Source organism: Oncorhynchus mykiss, chromosome 9, assembly GCF_013265735.2.
Source record: "Oncorhynchus mykiss isolate Arlee chromosome 9, USDA_OmykA_1.1, whole genome shotgun sequence".
Lineage (NCBI taxonomy): Eukaryota > Metazoa > Chordata > Actinopteri > Salmoniformes > Salmonidae > Oncorhynchus > Oncorhynchus mykiss.
Window position 1 is genome coordinate 4,081,579 of NC_048573.1, and position 21,444 is coordinate 4,103,022.

The 21,444-nt window shown below is 48.3% G+C and overlaps 1 protein-coding gene across 3 annotated transcripts in view; it reads right to left on the bottom strand.

Moving 5' to 3' along the window:
- The window catches only part of LOC110531315 (coiled-coil domain-containing protein 171), a 140,383-nt gene that overhangs the window by 38,449 nt on the left and 80,490 nt on the right, over positions 1-21,444 (bottom strand). For all 3 annotated transcript variants that reach the window (XM_036987118.1, XM_036987117.1, XM_036987116.1), the window contains 5 exons: positions 17,083-17,223; positions 16,610-16,789; positions 15,878-16,023; positions 13,524-13,578; positions 7,106-7,237 (listed from right to left, as the gene is read on the bottom strand). In XM_036987118.1, the coding sequence (XP_036843013.1) occupies positions 7,106-7,237; positions 13,524-13,578; positions 15,878-16,023; positions 16,610-16,789; positions 17,083-17,223 (654 nt within the window). The remainder of the gene's footprint in view (positions 1-7,105; positions 7,238-13,523; positions 13,579-15,877; positions 16,024-16,609; positions 16,790-17,082; positions 17,224-21,444) is intronic.

Consider the following 21,444-nt stretch of genomic DNA (forward strand, 5'->3'; position numbering starts at 1 on the left):
CTACTGACAGTAGATATGTTAACCTGCTCTAGTTCTGAGAGGACCGACTACTGACAGTAGATGGTGATATGTTAACCTGCTCTAGTTCTGAGAGGACCGACTACTGACAGTAGATGGTAATATGTTAACCTGCTCTAGTTCTGAGAGGACCGACTACTGACAGTAGATGGTAATATGTTAACCTGCTCTAGTTCTGAGAGGACCGACTACTGACAGTAGATGGTAATATGTTAACCTGCTCTAGTTCTGAGAGGACCGACTACTGACAGTAGATGGTGATATGTTAACCTGCTCTAGTTCTGAGAGGACCGACTACTGACAGTAGATGGTAATATGTTAACCTGCTCTAGTTCTGAGAGGACCGACTACTGACAGTAGATGGTAATATGTTAACCTGCTCTAGTTCTGAGAGGACCGACTACTGACAGTAGATGGTAATATGTTAACCTGCTCTAGTTCTGAGAGGACCGACTACTGACAGTAGATGGTAATATGTTAACCTGCTCTAGTTCTGAGAGGACCGACTACTGACAGTAGATGGTAATATGTTAACCTGCTCTAGTTCTGAGAGGACCGACTACTGACAGTAGATGGTAATATGTTAACCTGCTCTAGTTCTGAGAGGACCGACTACTGACAGTAGATGGTAATATGTTAACCTGCTCTAGTTCTGAGAGGACCGACTACTGACAGTAGATGGTGATATGTTAACCTGCTCTAGTTCTGAGAGGACCGACTACTGACAGTAGATGGTAATATGTTAACCTGCTCTAGTTCTGAGAGGACCGACTACTGACAGTAGATGGTGATATGTTAACCTGCTCTAGTTCTGAGAGGACCGACTACTGACAGTAGATGGTAATATGTTAACCTGCTCTAGTTCTGAGAGGACCGACTACTGACAGTAGATGGTAATATGTTAACCTGCTCTAGTTCTGAGAGGACCGACTACTGACAGTAGATGGTGATATGTTAACCTGCTCTAGTTCTGAGAGGACCGACTACTGACAGTAGATGGTGATATGTTAACCTGCTCTAGTTCTGAGAGGACCGACTACTGACAGTAGATGGTAATATGTTAACCTGCTCTAGTTCTGAGAGGACCGACTACTGACAGTAGATGGTAATATGTTAACCTGCTCTAGTTCTGAGAGGACCGACTACTGACAGTAGATGGTAATATGTTAACCTGCTCTAGTTCTGAGAGGACCGACTACTGACAGTAGATATGTTAACCTGCTCTAGTTCTGAGAGGACCGACTACTGACAGTAGATGGTGATATGTTAACCTGCTCTAGTTCTGAGAGGACCGACTACTGACAGTAGATGGTAATATGTTAACCTGCTCTAGTTCTGAGAGGACCGACTACTGACAGTAGATGGTGATATGTTAACCTGCTCTAGTTCTGAGAGGACCGACTACTGACAGTAGATGGTAATATGTTAACCTGCTCTAGTTCTGAGAGGACCGACTACTGACAGTAGATGGTAATATGTTAACCTGCTCTAGTTCTGAGAGGACCGACTACTGACAGTAGATGGTGATATGTTAACCTGCTCTAGTTCTGAGAGGACCGACTACTGACAGTAGATGGTAATATGTTAACCTGCTCTAGTTCTGAGAGGACCGACTACTGACAGTAGATGGTAATATGTTAACCTGCTCTAGTTCTGAGAGGACCGACTACTGACAGTAGATGGTAATATGTTAACCTGCTCTAGTTCTGAGAGGACCGACTACTGACAGTAGATGGTAATATGTTAACCTGCTCTAGTTCTGAGAGGACCGACTACTGACAGTAGATGGTAATATGTTAACCTGCTCTAGTTCTGAGAGGACCGACTACTGACAGTAGATGGTAATATGTTAACCTGCTCTATTACATGTGTATCAATATTTCATCAGTTTCAGGAATAACTTCCTCTTTCTCTCTACAGGACTAGTACCTGACAGACTAAACTCAGTGTCCCTACAGGACGACTAGTACCTGACAGACTAAACTCAGTGTCCCTATAGGACTAGTACCTGACAGACTAAACTCAGTGTAACTACAGGACTAGTACCTGACAGGCCAAACTAAGTGTCCCTACAGGACGACTAGTACCTGACAGGCCAAACTAAGTGTCCCTACAGGACGACTAGTACCTGACAGACTAAACTCAGTGTCCCTACAGGACAAGTACCTGACAGGCCAAACTCAGTGTCCCTACAGGACGACTAGTACCTGACAGGCCAAACTAAGTGTCCCTATAGGACGACTAGTACCTGTCAGGCCAAACTAAGTGTCCCTACAGGACGACTAGTACCTGTCAGGCCAAACTAAGTGTCCCTATAGGACTAGTACCTGACAGGCCAAACTAAGTGTCCCTATAGGACGACTAGTACCTGTCAGGCCAAACTAAGTGTCCCTACAGGACGACTAGTACCTGTCAGGCCAAACTCAGTGTCCCTACAGGACTAGTACCTGACAGGCCAAACTAAGTGTCCCTACAGGACGACTAGTACCTGACAGGCCAAACTAAGTGTCCCTACAGGACGACTAGTACCTGACAGACTAAACTCAGTGTCCCTACAGGACTAGTACCTGACAGGCCAAACTAAGTGTCCCTACAGGACGACTAGTACCTGACAGGCTAAACTAAGTGTCCCTATAGGACGACTAGTACCTGACAGACTAAACTCAGTGTCCCTACAGGACGACTAGTACCTGACAGACAAAACTCAGTGTCCCTATAGGACGACTAGTACCTGACAGGCCAAACTAAGTGTCCCTACAGGACGACTAGTACCTGACAGACTAAACTCAGTGTCCCTACAGGACTAGTACCTGACAGGCCAAACTAAGTGTCCCTACAGGACGACTAGTACCTGACAGGCCAAACTAAGTGTCCCTATAGGACGACTAGTACCTGACAGACTAAACTCAGTGTCCCTACAGGACTAGTACCTGACAGGCCAAACTAAGTGTCCCTACAGGACGACTAGTACCTGACAGGCCAAACTAAGTGTCCCTATAGGACGACTAGTACCTGTCAGGCCAAACTAAGTGTCCCTACAGGACGACTAGTACCTGACAGGCCAAACTCAGTGTCCCTACAGGACGACTAGTACCTGACAGGCCAAACTAAGTGTCCCTATAGGACGACTAGTACCTGTCAGGCCAAACTAAGTGTCCCTACAGGACGACTACTACCTGTCAGGCCAAACTCAGTGTCCCTACAGGACTAGTACCTGACAGGCCAAACTCAGTGTCCCTACAGGACTAGTACCTGACAGGCCAAACTCAGTGTCCCTACAGGACAACCAGTACCTGACAGGCCAAACTCAGTGTCCCTGTAGGACGACTAGTACCTGACAGACTAAACTCAGTGTCCCTATAGGACGACTAGTACCTGACAGACTAAACTCAGTGTCCCTACAGGACGACTAGTACCTGACAGGCCAAACTAAGTGTCCCTACAGGACTAGTACCTGACAGGCCAAACTAAGTGTCCCTATAGATCGACTAGTACCTGACAGGCCAAACTAAGTGTCCCTATAGGACGACTAGTACCTGACAGACTAAACTCAGTGTCCCTACAGGACTAGTACCCGACAGACTCAACTCAGTGTCCCTATAGGACTAGTACCTGACAGACTAAACTCAGTGTCCCTATAGATCGACTAGTACCTGACAGGCCAAACTAAGTGTCCCTATAGGACGACTAGTACCTGACAGACTAAACTCAGTGTCCCTACAGGACTAGTACCCGACAGACTCAACTCAGTGTCCCTATAGGACTAGTACCTGACAGACTAAACTCAGTGTCCCTATAGGACAACCAGTACCTGACAGACTAAACTCAGTGTCCCTATAGGACGACTAGTACCTGACAGGCCAAACTAAGTGTCCCTATAGGACGACTAGTACCTGACAGGCCAAACTAAGTGTCCCTATAGGACGACTAGTACCTGACAGGCCAAACTAAGTGTCCCTATAGGACGACTAGTACCTGTCAGGCCAAACTAAGTGTCCCTACAGGACTAGTACATGACAGACTAAACTTAGTGTCTCTACAGGACTCGTACCTGACAGACTAAACTCAGTGTCCCTATAGGACAACCAGTACCTGACAGACTAAACTCAGTGTCCCTATAGGACGACTAGTACCTGACAGGCCAAACTAAGTGTCCCTATAGGACGACTAGTACCTGACAGGCCAAACTAAGTGTCCCTATAGGACGACTAGTACCTGACAGGCCAAACTAAGTGTCCCTATAGGACGACTAGTACCTGTCAGGCCAAACTAAGTGTCCCTACAGGACGACTAGTACCTGACAGGCCAAACTCAGTGTCCCTACAGGACTAGTACATGACAGACTAAACTCAGTGTCCCTATAGGACTAGTACCTGACAGGCCAAACTAAGTGTCCCTATAGGACGACTAGTACCTGTCAGGCCAAACTAAGTGTCCCTACAGGACGACTAGTACCTGTCAGGCCAAACTCAGTGTCCCTACAGGACTAGTACCTGACAGGCCAAACTAAGTGTCCCTACAGGACGACTAGTACCTGACAGGCCAAACTAAGTGTCCCTATAGGACGACTAGTACCTGACAGACTAAACTCAGTGTCCCTACAGGACTAGTACCTGACAGGCCAAACTAAGTGTCCCTACAGGACGACTAGTACCTGACAGGCCAAACTAAGTGTCCCTATAGGACGACTAGTACCTGTCAGGCCAAACTAAGTGTCCCTACAGGACGACTAGTACCTGACAGACTAAACTCAGTGTCCCTACAGGACTAGTACCTGACAGGCCAAACTAAGTGTCCCTACAGGACGACTAGTACCTGACAGGCTAAACTAAGTGTCCCTATAGGACGACTAGTACCTGACAGACTAAACTCAGTGTCCCTACAGGACGACTAGTACCTGACAGACAAAACTCAGTGTCCCTATAGGACGACTAGTACCTGACAGGCCAAACTAAGTGTCCCTACAGGACGACTAGTACCTGACAGACTAAACTCAGTGTCCCTACAGGACTAGTACCTGACAGGCCAAACTAAGTGTCCCTACAGGACGACTAGTACCTGACAGGCCAAACTAAGTGTCCCTACAGGACGACTAGTACCTGACAGACTAAACTCAGTGTCCCTACAGGACTAGTACCTGACAGGCCAAACTAAGTGTCCCTACAGGACGACTAGTACCTGACAGGCCAAACTAAGTGTCCCTATAGGACGACTAGTACCTGTCAGGCCAAACTAAGTGTCCCTACAGGACGACTAGTACCTGACAGGCCAAACTCAGTGTCCCTACAGGACGACTAGTACCTGACAGGCCAAACTAAGTGTCCCTATAGGACGACTAGTACCTGACAGACTAAACTCAGTGTCCCTACAGGACTAGTACCCGACAGACTCAACTCAGTGTCCCTATAGGACTAGTACCTGACAGACTAAACTCAGTGTCCCTATAGATCGACTAGTACCTGACAGGCCAAACTAAGTGTCCCTATAGGACGACTAGTACCTGACAGACTAAACTCAGTGTCCCTACAGGACTAGTACCCGACAGACTCAACTCAGTGTCCCTATAGGACTAGTACCTGACAGACTAAACTCAGTGTCCCTATAGGACAACCAGTACCTGACAGACTAAACTCAGTGTCCCTATAGGACGACTAGTACCTGACAGGCCAAACTAAGTGTCCCTACAGGACGACTAGTACCTGTCAGGCCAAACTCAGTGTCCCTACAGGACTAGTACATGACAGACTAAACTCAGTGTCCCTATAGGACTAGTACCTGACAGGCCAAACTAAGTGTCCCTATAGGACGACTAGTACCTGTCAGGCCAAACTAAGTGTCCCTACAGGACGACTAGTACCTGTCAGGCCAAACTCAGTGTCCCTACAGGACTAGTACCTGACAGGCCAAACTCAGTGTCCCTACAGGACGACTAGTACCTGACAGACTAAACTCAGTGTCCCTACAGGACAACCAGTACCTGACAGGCCAAACTCAGTGTCCCTGTAGGATGACTAGTACCTGACAGACTAAACTCAGTGTCCCTACAGGACTAGTACCTGACAGACTAAACTCAGTGTCCCTACAGGACGACTAGTACCTGACAGGCCAAACTCAGTGTCCCTGTAGGACGACTAGTACCTGACAGGCCAAACTCAGTGTCCCTGTAGGACGACTAGTACCTGACAGACTAAACTCAGTGTCCCTATAGGACGACTAGTACCTGACAGACTAAACTCAGTGTCCCTACAGGACGACTAGTACCTGACAGGCCAAACTAAGTGTCCCTATAGGACGACTAGTACCTGACAGGCCAAACTAAGTGTCCCTATAGGACGACTAGTACCTGTCAGGCCAAACTAAGTGTCCCTACAGGACTAGTACATGACAGACTAAACTCAGTGTCTCTACAGGACTCGTACCTGACAGACTAAACTCAGTGTCCCTACAGGACGACTAGTACCTGACAGACTCAACTCAGTGTCCCTATAGGACTAGTACCTGACAGACTAAACTCAGTGTCCCTACAGGACGACTAGTACCTGACAGACTAAACTCAGTGTCCCTACAGGACTAGTACCTGACAGACTAAACTCAGTGTCCCTACAGGACTAGTACCTGACAGACTAAACTCAGTGTCCCTACAGGACTAGTACCTGACAGACTAAACTCAGTGTCCCTATAGGACAACCAGTACCTGACAGACTAAACTCAGTGTCCCTATAGGACTCGTACCTGACAGACTAAACTCAGTGTCCCTACAGGACGACTAGTACCTGACAGACTCAACTCAGTGTCCCTATAGGACTAGTACCTGACAGACTAAACTCAGTGTCCCTACAGGACTCGTACCTGACAGGCCAAACTAAGTCCCTGTAGGAAGACTAGTACCTGACAGACTAAACTCAGTGTCCCTATAGGACGACTAGTACCTGACAGATTAAACTCAGTGTCCCTACAGGACAAGTACCTGACAGACTAAACTCAGTGTCCCTACAGGACAAGTACCTGACAGACTAAACTCAGTGTCCCTATAGGACGACTAGTACCTGACAGACTAAACTCAGTGTCCCTATAGGACGACTAGTACCTGACAGGCGGCCACGTCCGGCCCTCCCAGCAACCTCTCTGGTCCAGTCAGATCCAGGTGCACTCTTGGTAACTGCAGAGGGAGGTCCTTGTCAGTGGAGGTGGATCGTGATTGGACAATACGGTCTCTGACCTGCGGTGGGGGCAGGAGAAAGAGAGAGTGTGTGTATTGGGCCATTTACACGGTGTAACATGGGAAGACAATCACATTCAAAGGAAGGAAAGGGAGAGAAGCGGAGGGGGACTCGAGTGACCAATCGAAGCTCACCATAGATTACAAACCTTACTGGATTGGCCAACAATGGCTGTTGATACGTAGCACTAGCTACCTTGCACCCTTGTATAGTGTAAATGGCCAGTGTGTGTATGAATGTGTGTGGCTGTGTGTGGCTGTGTGTGTATGTGTGTGGCTGTGTGTGCATGTGTGTGGCTGTGTGTGCATGTGTGTGGCTGTGTGTGTATGTGTGTGGTTGTGTGTGCGTGCGTGTGCAGGTTTGTGTGTTAGTGCTTCTGTTTCAAGGACACGGCCAAACCTCCGGGGAGTGGGAGGGGCCAAACCTCCGGGGAGTGGGAGGGGCCAAACCTTCGGGGAGTGGGAGGGGCCAAACCTTCGGGGAGTGGGAGGGGTCAAACCTCCTGGGAGTGGGAGGGGTCAAACCTCCTGGGAGTGGGAGGGGTCAAAGATCCGGGGAGTGGGAGGGGTCAAACATCCGGGGAGTGGGAGTGGTCAAACCTCCGGGGAGTGGGAGGGGTCAAACCTTCGGGGAGTGGGAGGGGCCATACCTCCGGGGAGTGGGAGGGGCCATACCTCCGGGGAGTGGGAGGGGCCATACCTCCTGGGAGTGGGAGGGGCCATACCTCCTGGGAGTGGGAGGGGCCATACCTCCGGGGAGTGGGAGGGGCCATACCTCCGGGGAGTGGGAGGGGCCATACCTCCGGGGAGTGGGAGGGGCCATACCTCCGGGGAGTGGGAGGGGCCATACCTCTGGGGAGTTGGAGGGTAACTCACCTTCGTCCCACGTAGGAGAATATTGTACCATACTTTATAGTGAGAAACACAAAAGCTGGTTTGTCTGGCATTGTGACTGATAGTATGTGGTTACAACACACAAGGCTCTGAAAAACCACCCAGTGTTGCTCACCTCTCTATGTAAACACCACCCAGTGCTGCTCACCTCTCTATATAAACACCACCCAGTGTTGCTCACCTCTCTATATAAACACCACCCAGTGCTGCTCACCTCTCTATTTAAAAACCACCCAGTGTTGCTCACCTCTCTATTTAAACACCACCCAGTGCTGCTCACCTCTCTATTTAAACACCACCCAGTGTTGCTCACCTCTCTATATAAACACCACCCAGTGCTGCTCACCTCTCTATTTAAAAACCACCCAGTGTTGCTCACCTCTCTATTTAAACACCACCCAGTGTTGCTCACTTCTATATTTAAACACCACCCACCCAGTGTTGCTCACCTCTCTATTTAAACACCACCCAGTGTTGCTCACCTCTCTATTTAAACACCACCCAGTGTTGCTCACCTCTCTGTAAAAACACCACCCAGTGTTGCTCACCTCTCTATATAAACACTACCCAGTGCTGCTCACCTCTCTATTTAAACACCACCCAGTGCTGCTCACCTCTCTATTTAAACACCACCCAGTGCTGCTCACCTCTCTATTTAAACACCACCCAGTGCTGCTCACCTCTCTATTTAAACACCACCCAGTGCTGCTCACCTCTCTATTTAAACACCACCCAGTGCTGCTCACCTCTCTATTTAAACACCACCCAGTGCTGCTCACCTCTCTATTTAAACACCACCCAGTGCTGCTCACCTCTCTATTTAAACACCACCCAGTGCTGCTCACCTCTCTATTTAAACACCACCCAGTGCTGCTCACCTCTCTATTTAAACACCACCCAGTGCTGCTCACCTCTCTATTTAAACACCACCCAAAGCTGCTCACCTCTCTATTTAAACACCACCCAGTGCTGCTCACCTCTCTATTTAAACACCACCCAGTGCTGCTCACCTCTCTATTTAAACACCACCCAGTGCTGCTCACCTCTCTATTTAAACACCACCCAGTGCTGCTCACCTCTCTATTTAAACACCACCCAGTGTTGCTCACCTCTCTATTTAAACACCACCCAGTGTTGCTCACCTCTCTATTTAAACACCACCCAGTGTTGCTCACCTCTCTATTTAAACACCACCCAGTGTTGCTCACCTCTCTATTTAAACACCACCCAGTGTTGTTCACCTCTCTATTTAAACACCACCCAGTGTTGCTCACCTCTCTATGTAAACACCACCCAGTGTTGCTCACCTCTCTATGTAAACACCACTCAGTGCTGCTCACCTCTCTATTTAAACACCACACAGTGTTGCTCACCTCTCTACTTAAACACCACCCAGTGTTGCTCACTTCTATATTTAAACACCACCCACCCAGTGTTGCTCACCTCTCTATTTAAACACCACCCAGTGTTGCTCACCTCTCTATTTAAACACCACCCAGTGTTGCTCACCTCTCTATTTAAACACCACCCAGTGTTGCTCACCTCTCTGTTTAAACACCACCCAGTGTTGCTCACCTCTCTATTTAAACACCACCCAGTGTTGTTCACCTCTCTATTTAAACACCACCCAGTGCTGCTCACCTCTCTATTTAAACACCACCCAGTGTTGCTCACCTCTCTATGTAAACACCACCCAGTGTTGCTCACCTCTCTATGTAAACACTACCCAGTGCTGCTCACCTCTCTATTTAAACACCACCCAGTGCTGCTCACCTCTCTATTTAAACACCACCCAGTGCTGCTCACCTCTCTATTTAAACACCACCCAGTGCTGCTCACCTCTCTATTTAAACACCACCCAGTGCTGCTCACCTCTCTATTTAAACACTACCCAGTGCTGCTCACCTCTCTATTTAAACACCACCCAGTGCTGCTCACCTCTGTATTTAAACACCACCCAGTGCTGCTCACCTCTCTATTTAAACACCACCCAGTGCTGCTCACCTCTCTATTTAAACACCACCCAGTGCTGCTCACCTCTCTATTTAAACACCACCCAGTGTTGCTCACCTCTCTATTTAAACACCACCCAGTGTTGCTCACCTCTCTATTTAAACACCACCCAGTGTTGCTCACCTCTCTATTTAAACACCACCCAGTGTTGCTCACCTCTCTATTTAAACACCACCCAGTGTTGTTCACCTCTCTATTTAAACACCACCCAGTGTTGCTCACCTCTCTATGTAAACACCACCCAGTGTTGCTCACCTCTCTATGTAAACACCACTCAGTGCTGCTCACCTCTCTATTTAAACACCACACAGTGTTGCTCACCTCTACTTAAACACCACCCAGTGTTGCTCACTTCTATATTTAAACACCACCCACCCAGTGTTGCTCACCTCTCTATTTAAACACCACCCAGTGTTGCTCACCTCTCTATTTAAACACCACCCAGTGTTGCTCACCTCTCTATTTAAACACCACCCAGTGTTGCTCACCTCTCTATTTAAACACCACCCAGTGTTGTTCACCTCTCTATTTAAACACCACCCAGTGCTGCTCACCTCTCTATTTAAACACCACCCAGTGTTGCTCACCTCTCTATGTAAACACCACCCAGTGTTGCTCACCTCTCTATGTAAACACCACCCAGTGCTGCTCACCTCTCTATTTAAACACCACCCAGTGTTGCTCACCTCTCTACTTAAACACCACCCAGTGTTGCTCACCTCTATATTTAAACACCACCCACCCAGAGTTGCTCACCTCTCTATTTAAACACCACCCAGTGTTGCTCACCTCTCTATTTAAACACCACCCAGTGTTGCTCACCTCTCTATGTAAACACCACCCAGTGCTGCTCACCTCTCTATATAAACACCACCCAGTGTTGCTCACCTCTCTATATAAACACCACCCAGTGCTGCTCACCTCTCTATTTAAAAACCACCCAGTGTTGCTCACCTCTCTATTTAAACACCACCCAGTGTTGCTCACCTCTCTATTTAAACACCACCCAGTGTTGCTCACCTCTCTATATAAACACTACCCAGTGCTGCTCACCTCTCTATTTAAACACCACCCAGTGCTGCTCACCTCTCTATTTAAACACTACCCAGTGCTGCTCACCTCTCTATTTAAACACCACCCAGTGCTGCACACCTCTCTATTTAAACACCACCCAGTGCTGCTCACCTCTCTATTTAAACACCACCCAGTGCTGCTCACCTCTCTATTTAAACACCACCCAGTGTTGCTCACCTCTCTATTTAAACACCACCCAGTGCTGCTCACCTCTCTATTTAAACACTACCCAGTGCTGCTCACCTCTCCATTTAATCACCACCCAGTGCTGCTCACCTCTCTATTTAAACACCACCCAGTGCTGCTCACCTCTCTATTTAAACACCACCTAGTGCTGCTCACCTCTCTATTTAAACACCACCCAGTGTTGCTCACCTCTCTATTTAAACACCACCCAGAGCTGCTCACCTCTCTATTTAAACACCACCCAGTGCTGCTCACCTCTCTATTTAAACACCACCCAGTGCTGCTCACCTCTCTATTTAAACACCACCCAGTGCTGCTCACCTCTCTATTTAAACACCACCCAGTGCTGCTCACCTCTCTATTTAAACACCACCCAGTGCTGCTCACCTCTCTGTTTAAACACCACCCAGTGTTGCTCACTTCTCTATTTAAACACCACCCAGTGTTGCTCACCTCTCTATTTAAACACCACCCAGTGTTGCTCACCTCTCTATTTAAACACCACCCAGTGTTGCTCACCTCTCTATTTAAACACCACCCAGTGTTGTTCACCTCTCTATTTAAACACCACCCAGTGTTGCACACCTCTCTATGTAAACACCAGCCAGTGTTGCTCACCTCTCTATGTAAACACCACTCAGTGCTGCTCACCTCTCTATTTAAACACCACACAGTGTTGCTCACCTCTCTACTTAAACACCACCCAGTGTTGCTCACTTCTATATTTAAACACCACCCACCCAGTGTTGCTCACCTCTCTATTTAAACACCACCCAGTGTTGCTCACCTCTCTATTTAAACACCACCCAGTGTTGCTCACCTCTCTATTTAAACACCACCCAGTGTTGCTCACCTCTCTATTTAAACACCACCCAGTGTTGTTCACCTCTCTATTTAAACACCACCCAGTGTTGCACACCTCTCTATGTAAACACCAGCCAGTGTTGCTCACCTCTCTATGTAAACACCACTCAGTGCTGCTCACCTCTCTATTTAAACACCACACAGTGTTGCTCACCTCTCTACTTAAACACCACCCAGTGTTGCTCACTTCTATATTTAAACACCACCCACCCAGTGTTGCTCACCTCTCTATTTAAACACCACCCAGTGTTGCTCACCTCTCTATTTAAACACCACCCAGTGTTGCTCACCTCTCTATTTAAACACCACCCAGTGTTGCTCACCTCTCTATTTAAACACCTCCCAGTGTTGCTCACCTCTCTATTTAAACACCACCCAGTGTTGTTCACCTCTCTATTTAAACACCACCCAGTGCTGCTCACCTCTCTATTTAAACACCACCCAGTGTTGCTCACCTCTCTATTTAAACACCACCCAGTGTTGCTCACCTCTCTATGTAAACACCACCCAGTGTTGCTCACCTCTCTATGTAAACACCACCCAGTGCTGCTCACCTCTCTATTTAAACACCACCCAGTGTTGCTCACCTCTCTACTTAAACACCACCCAGTGTTGCTCACCTCTATATTTAAACACCACCCACCCAGTGTTGCTCACCTCTCTATTTAAACACCACCCAGTGTTGCTCACCTCTCTATTTAAACACCACCCAGTGTTGCTCACCTCTCTATTTAAACACCACCCAGTGTTGCTCACCTCTCTATGTAAACACCACCCAGTGTTGCTCACCTCTCTATTTAAACACCACCCAGTGTTGCTCACCTCTCTATTTAAACACCACCCAGTGTTGCTCACCTCTCTATTTAAACACCAACCAGTGTTGCTCACCTCTCTATTTAAACACCACCCAGTGCTGCTCACCTCTCTATTTAAACACCACCCAGTGTTGCTGACCTCTCTATGTAAACACCACCCAGTGTTGCTCACCTCTCTATGTAAACACCACCCAGTGCTGCTCACCTCTCTATTTAAACACCACCCAGTGTTGCTCACCTATCTACTTAAACACCACCCAGTGTTGCTCACCTCTCTATGTAAATACCACCCAGTGCTGCTCACCTCTCTATTTAAAAACCACCCAGTGCTGCTCACCTCTCTATTTAAAAACCACCCAGTGTTGCTCACCTCTATATTTAAACACCACCCACCCAGTGTTGCTCACCTCTCTATTTAAAAACCACCCAGTGCTGCTCACCTCTCTGTAGCTGCTCTCTACTGCTCTCATGTAGCTGGCCAGGGAGTCCTTGCGCCTAGAGAGAGAGAGACAGAGAGAAAGACAGAGATCAGTCAGCATTACAATGGCAAGCTAATGCCACAGGCATCATCGGCTTTTAGACCCTACAGTACATATACATTACTGGGTCAAGACCCTACAGTACATGAACATTACTGGGTCAAGACCATACAGTACATATACATTATTGGGTCAAGACCCTACAGTACATGAACATTAAAATCCCCTTTACTGGGTCAAGACCCTACAGTACATGAACATTAAAATCCCCTTTACTGGGTCAAGACCCTACAGTACATGAACATTAAAATCCCCTTTACTGGGTCAAGACCCTACAGTACATGAACATTATTGGGTCAAGACCCTACAGTACATGAACATTCAAATCCCCTTTACTGGGTCAAGACCCTACAGTACATGAACATTAAAATCCCCATTACTGGGTCAAGACCCTACAGTACATGAACATTAAAATCCCCTTTACTGGGTCAAGACCCTACAGTACATGAACATTAAAATCCCCTTTACTGGGTCAAGACCCTACAGTACATGAACATTATTGGGTCAAGACCCTACAGTACATGAACATTCAAATCCCCTTTACTGGGTCAAGACCCTACAGTACATGGAAATGATTGGGTCAAGACCCTACAGTACATGAACATTCAACCCTCAGAAGTCACGAGACACGCTCGTGTACCAGCCTGTAAGAGAAGAAAAAATGCTAGTTTTGAGAGGGTGCAAAAGGACAACTCCAGATCCCGTAATTCTCAACAGAGCACAACGCCCCCTGAAGGTCACATGTTCATTACATTAACCAAGACAGTTTATCTATATATATATTCAAGGCTGTCTATTTACCACCACAGACCGATGCTGGCAATAAGACCGCGCTTGATGAGCTGTATAAGGCCATAAAGCAAACAAGAATATGCTCGTCCAGAGACAGTGCTCCTCCTAGTGGCCGGTGACGAAAGCAGGAAAACTTCAATACTTTTTATGAACTCATTTCCACCGGCTCTGACGCTCGTCGGATGTGGCAGGGCTTGAAAACTATCACGGATTACAAAGGGAAACCCAGCCGCGAGCTGCCCAGTGACGCGAGCCTACCAGACAAAATAAATACCTTCTATGCTCGCTTCGAGGCAAGCAACACTGAAGCATGCATGAGAGCGCCAGCTGTTCCGGACAACTGTGATCATGCTCTCCATAGCCGATGTGTGTAAGACCTTTAAACATGTCAACATGCACAAGGCCGCAGCGACAGACGGGTTACCAGGACTTGAACTCAAAGCACGCGCTGACCAACTGGCAAGTGTCTTCACTGACATTTCAAACTCTCCCTGACCGAGTCTGTAATACCAACATGTTTCAAGCAGACCACCATAGTCCCTGTGCCCAAGAACGCAAGGGTAACCTGTGTAGATAACTATCGCCGCGTAGCATTCACATCTGCTATGAAATGCTTTGAAAGGCTGGTCATGGATCACATCAACACCATTATCCCAGAAGCCCTAGACCCACTCCAATTTGCATACCGCCTCAACAGATCCACAAATGATACAATCTCTATTGCACTCCACACTGCCCTTTCTCACCTGGACAAAAGGAACACCTATGTGAGAATGCTGTTCATTGACTAAAGCTCAGCGTTCAACACTATTGTCCCCTCCAAGCTTGTCACCGGCAAACGATGAGACAGCCTACAGGGAGGAGGTCAGTGACCTGGCAGTGTGGTGGCAGAACAACGATCTCTCCCTCAACGTCAGTAAGACCAAGGAGCTGATCGTGGACTACAGGAAATGGGTGGGAGAGCACGCCCCCATCCACACTGACGGGGATGTAGTGGAGCAGGTCGAGAGCTTCCAGTTCCTCGATGTCCAAATCACTGAACACTTAAAAAATGGTCCAAACAGAAGAACCGACTGGCTTTCTTGATGTCTGTAGTATTATCTCTGGTTTCCACTCAGTATAGTGTGTAGGGTGCAGTGTGTAGGGTATAGTGTGTAGGGTGCTAGTGCGTACTTGGCTGCCATGCGTAGTGCATCCTTTCTTGATGTCTATAGTATTATCTCTGGTATGCAATCTGGTTTCCACTCAGTATAGTGTGTAGGGTGCTGTGTGTAGGGTATAGTGTGTAGGGTGCAGTGTGTAGGGTATAGTGTGTAGGGTGCAGTGTGTAGGGTATAGTGTGTAGGGTGCTAGTGCGTACTTGGCTGCCATGCGTAGTGCATCCTTTCTTGATGTCTATAGTATTATCTCTGGTATGCAATCTGGTTTCCACCCAGTATAGTGTGTAGGGTGCTAGTGCGTACTTGGCTGACATGCGTAGTGCATCCTCCGCGTGTCTGACACTCTCCTCCAGACTCTTCTTCTCCTGCTGTAGGCCCGACAGGTGTTTACCCAGAACCCTTAGAGACTGCTCCTTCTGACGCACCTCCTGACGAGCTTCCGACAGACTCTTGGGGGGAGAAGGGGAAGAGGGTTAGAGTTAGGGGGGAGGGGGTTAGAGTTAGGGAGGGAAGAGAGAGAGAGAGAGAGACAGAGAGAGAGACAGAGAGAGAGAGAGAGAGAGAGAGACAGAGAAAAACAGAGAGAAACAGAGACAGAGAGAGAAACAGAGACAGAGAGAGAGACAGAGACAGACAGAGACAGACAGAGACAGACAGAGACAGAGAGAGACAGAGAGAGACAGAGACAGAGAGAGACAGAGAGAGACAGAGAGAGAGAGAGAGACACACAGAGACACAGAGACAGAGACAGAGAGACAGAGAGAGAGAGAGAGAGAGAGACAGAGAGAGAGGGGCAGAGAGAGAGAGAGACAGAGAGAGAGACAGAGAGAGAGACACACAGAGAGAGAGACACAGAGAGAGAGACAGACAGAGAGAGAGAGAGACACTTGCTTTGGCAATGTTAACACGTTTCTCAAGCCAATAAAGTCCCTTGAATTGAATTGAGAGAGAGACAGAGAGAGAGAGAGACAGAGAGAGAGACAGAGAGAGAGACAGAGAGAGAGACAGAGAGAGAGACAGAGAGAGAGTGGTTACCTGTACGGCCTGTGATAGTGTGTGTTCTCTCTCTCTCTCTTCTCCACAATGTGTGTCCATGCGTAACCCTAGTGTGTGTAGCTGGTCAGACTGTTGTCTCAGTAGACCCTGAGCCTGCTCCTCTCTCTGTAAGGCCTGTCTCAACTCCTCACAGACACTGCCAAACCGCTCTGCTGGCACCTACACACAGAGACACACACAGTTAGACTCACACCTAGCTAAACTTAGACACACACCTAGCTAAACTTAGACACACACCTAGCTAAACTTAGACAAACACATAGCTAAACTTAGACACACACACACACACGCAGAGTTAAACTTACACACACACACACACACAGAGTTAAACTTAGACACCCACCCACACCCACCCACCCACCCACACCCACACACACACAGAGTTAAATAGTTCCACATACACCGACGACGTGAATGACACATTTTCCTCAGGAATTAGTGAGGGCGCTCACCAGGTGGCACGGTCCTCGGTCGCCCTTGGTGACACGTTTGAGGCGTGCGACCTCTAACCTCAGGCTCCGCCTCTCCACCTCAGCGGAGTGCAGCCGGTGGGTGAAAACCAGGAAGTGTTGCTGCAGCGAAACCACCAGACACTGACAGACAAAAACATTGGGGACGGGAACTGGGTTAACATACAGTCAATAGATTTTATACTATCTACAGGTAACTGCCAAAAACAATGGGAACACTTCGCTTCCACACAGGTGGAACTCCAGAGTTAATTAAACAATTAACATCCCATCATGCTTAGGGTCATTAGCATAATAATGCTGGGCAGGCCATTGATTCTGACTATTATTTTGGTTACCGTGGCGATGCACACATATAGTAGAATGACAAGGTTCCCATCCACACGAGTGGTCAATCAGTGGTTTTTGATGAGCATGAAAACCATATAAACCAATCAGTCACCAGATCTCAACCCTTATGGTAGATGCACCGTCTCAGTCACCAGATCTCAACCCTTATGGTAGATGCACCGTCTCAGTCACCAGATCTCAACCCTTATGGTAGATGCACCGTCTCAGTCACCAGATCTCAACCCTTATGGTAGATGCACCGTCTCAGTCACCAGATCTCAACCCTTATGGTAGATGCACCGTCTCAGTCACCAGATCTCAACCCTTATGGTAGATGCACCGTCTCAGTCACCAGATCTCAACCCTTATGGTAGATGCACCGTCTCAGTCACCAGATCTCAACCCTTATGGTAGATGCACCGTCTCAGTCACCAGATCTCAACCCTTATGGTAGATGCACCGTCTCAGTCACCAGATCTCAACCCTTATGGTAGATGCACCGTCTCAGTCACCAGATCTCAACCCTTATGGTAGATGCACCGTCTCAGTCACCAGATCTCAACCCTTATGGTAGATGCACCGTCTCAGTCACCAGATCTCAACCCTTATGGTAGATGCACCGTCTCAGTCACCAGATCTCAACTCTTATGGTAGATGCACCGTCTCAGTCACCAGATCTCAACCCTTATGGTAGATGCACCGTCTCAGTCACCAGATCTCAACCCTTATGGTAGATGCACCGTCTCAGTCACCAGATCTCAACCCTTATGGTAGATGCACCGTCTCAGTCACCAGATCTCAACCCTTATGGTAGATGCACCTCCATGTCTCAGTCACCAGATCTCAACCCTTATGGTAAAGGCACCGTCTCAGTCACCAGATCTCAACCCTTATGGTAGATGCACCGTCTCAGTCACCAGATCTCAACCCTTATGGTAGATGCACCGTCTCAGTCACCAGATCTCAACCCTTATGGTAGATGCACCGTCTCAGTCACCAGATCTCAACCCTTATGGTAGATGCACCGTCTCAGTCACCAGATCTCAACCCTTATGGTAGATGCACCGTCTCAGTCACCAGATCTCAACCCTTATGGTAGATGCACCGTCTCAGTCACCAGATCTCAACCCTTATGGTAGATGCACCGTCTCAGTCACCAGATCTCAACCCTTATGGTAGATGCACCGTCTCAGTCACCAGATCTCAACCCTTATGGTAGATGCACCGTCTCAGTCACCAGATCTCAACCCTTATGGTAGATGCACCGTCTCAGTCACCAGATCTCAACCCTTATGGTAGATGCACCGCCATGTCTCAGTCACCAGATCTCAACCCTTATGGTAGATGCACCGTCTCAGTCACCAGATCTCAACCCTTATGGTAGATGCACCGTCTCAGTCACCAGATCTCAACCCTTATGGTAGATGCACCGTCTCAGTCACCAGATCTCAACCCTTATGGTAGATGCACCGTCTCAGTCACCAGATCTCAACCCTTATGGTAGATGCACCGTCTCAGTCACCAGATCTCAACCCTTATGGTAGATGCACCGTCTCAGTCACCAGATCTCAACCCTTATGGTAGATGCACCGTCTCAGTCACCAGATCTCAACCCTTATGGTAGATGCACCGTCTCAGTCACCAGATCTCAACTCTTATGGTAGATGCACCGTCTCAGTCACCAGATCTCAACCCTTATGGTAGATGCACCGTCTCAGTCACCAGATCTCAACCCTTATGGTAGATGCACCGTCTCAGTCACCAGATCTCAACCCTTATGGTAGATGCACCGTCTCAGTCACCAGATCTCAACCCTTATGGTAGATGCACCTCCATGTCTCAGTCACCAGATCTCAACCCTTATGGTAAAGGCACCGTCTCAGTCACCAGATCTCAACCCTTATGGTAGATGCACCGTCTCAGTCACCAGATCTCAACCCTTATGGTAGATGCACCGTCTCAGTCACCAGATCTCAACCCTTATGGTAGATGCACCGTCTCAGTCACCAGATCTCAACCCTTATGGTAGATGCACCGTCTCAGTCACCAGATCTCAACCCTTATGGTAGATGCACCGTCTCAGTCACCAGATCTCAACCCTTATGGTAGATGCACCGTCTCAGTCACCAGATCTCAACCCTTATGGTAGATGCACCGTCTCAGTCACCAGATCTCAACCCTTATGGTAGATGCACCGTCTCAGTCACCAGATCTCAACCCTTATGGTAGATGCACCGTCTCAGTCACCAGATCTCAACCCTTATGGTAGATGCACCGTCTCAGTCACCAGATCTCAACCCTTATGGTAGATGCACCGCCATGTCTCAGTCACCAGATCTCAACCCTTATGGTAGATGCACCGTCTCAGTCACCAGATCTCAACCCTTATGGTAGATGCACCGTCTCAGTCACCAGATCTCAACCCTTATGGTAGATGCACCGTCTCAGTCACCAGATCTCAACCCTTATGGTAGATGCACCTCCATGTCTCAGTCACCAGATCTCAACCCTTATGGTAGAGGCACCGTCTCAGTCACCAGATCTCAACCCTTATGGTAGATGCACCGTCTCAGTCACCAGATCTCAACCCTTATGGTAGAGGCACCGTCTCAGTCACCAGATCTCAACCCTTATGGTAGATGCACCGTCTCAGTCACCAGATCTCAACCCTTATGGTAGATGCACCGTCTCAGTCACCAGATCTCAACCCTTATGGTAGATGCACCGTCTCAGTCACCAGATCTCAACCCTTATGGTAGATGCACCGTCTCAGTCACCAGATCTCAACCCTTATGGTAGATGCACCGTCTCAGTCACCAGATCTCAACCCTTATGGTAGATGCACCGTCTCAGTCACCAGATCTCAACCCTTATGGTAGATGCACCGTCTCAGTCACCAGATCTCAACCCTTATGGTAGATGCACCGTCTCAGTCACCAGATCTCAACCCTTATGGTAGATGCACCGTCTCAGTCACCAGATCTCAACCCTTATGGTAGATGCACCGTCTTAGTCACCAGATCTCAACCCTTATGGTAGATGCACCGTCTCAGTCACCAGATCTCAACCCTTATGGTAGATGCACCGTCTCAGTCACCAGATCTCAACCCTTATGGTAGATGCACCTCCATGTCTCAGTCACCAGATCTCAACCCTTATGGTAGAGGCACCGTCTCAGTCACCAGATCTCAACCCTTATGGTAGATGCACCGTCTCAGTCACCAGATCTCAACCCTTATGGTAGATGCACCGTCTCAGTCACCAGATCTCAACCCTTATGGTAGATGCACCTTCTCAGTCACCAGATCTCAACCCTTATGGTAGATGCACCGTCTCAGTCACCAGATCTCAACCCTTATGGTAGATGCACCGTCTCAGTCACCAGATCTCAACCCTTATGGTAGATGCACCGTCTCAGTCACCAGATCTCAACCCTTATGGTAGATGCACCGTCTCAGTCACCAGATCTCAACCCTTATGGTAGATGCACCGTCTCAGTCACCAGATCTCAACCCTTATGGTAGATGCACCGTCTCAGTCACCAGATCTCAACCCTTATGGTAGATGCACCGTCTCAGTCACCAGATCTCAACCCTTATGGTAGATGCACCGTCTCAGTCACCAGATCTCAACCCTTATGGTAGATGCACCGTCTCAGTCACCAGATCTCAACCCTTATGGTAGATGCACCGTCTCAGTCACCAGATCTCAACCCTTATGGTAGATGCACCGTCTCAGTCACCAGATCTCAACCCTTATGGTAGATGCACCGTCTCAGTCACCAGATCTCAACCCTTATGGTAGATGCACCGTCTCAGTCACCAGATCTCAACCCTTATGGTAGATGCACCGTCTCAGTCACCAGATCTCAACCCTTATGGTAGATGCACCGTCTCAGTCACCAGATCTCAACCCTTATGGTAGATGCACCGTCTCAGTCACCAGATCTCAACCCTTATGGTAGATGCACCGTCTCAGTCACCAGATCTCAACCCTTATGGTAGATGCACCGTC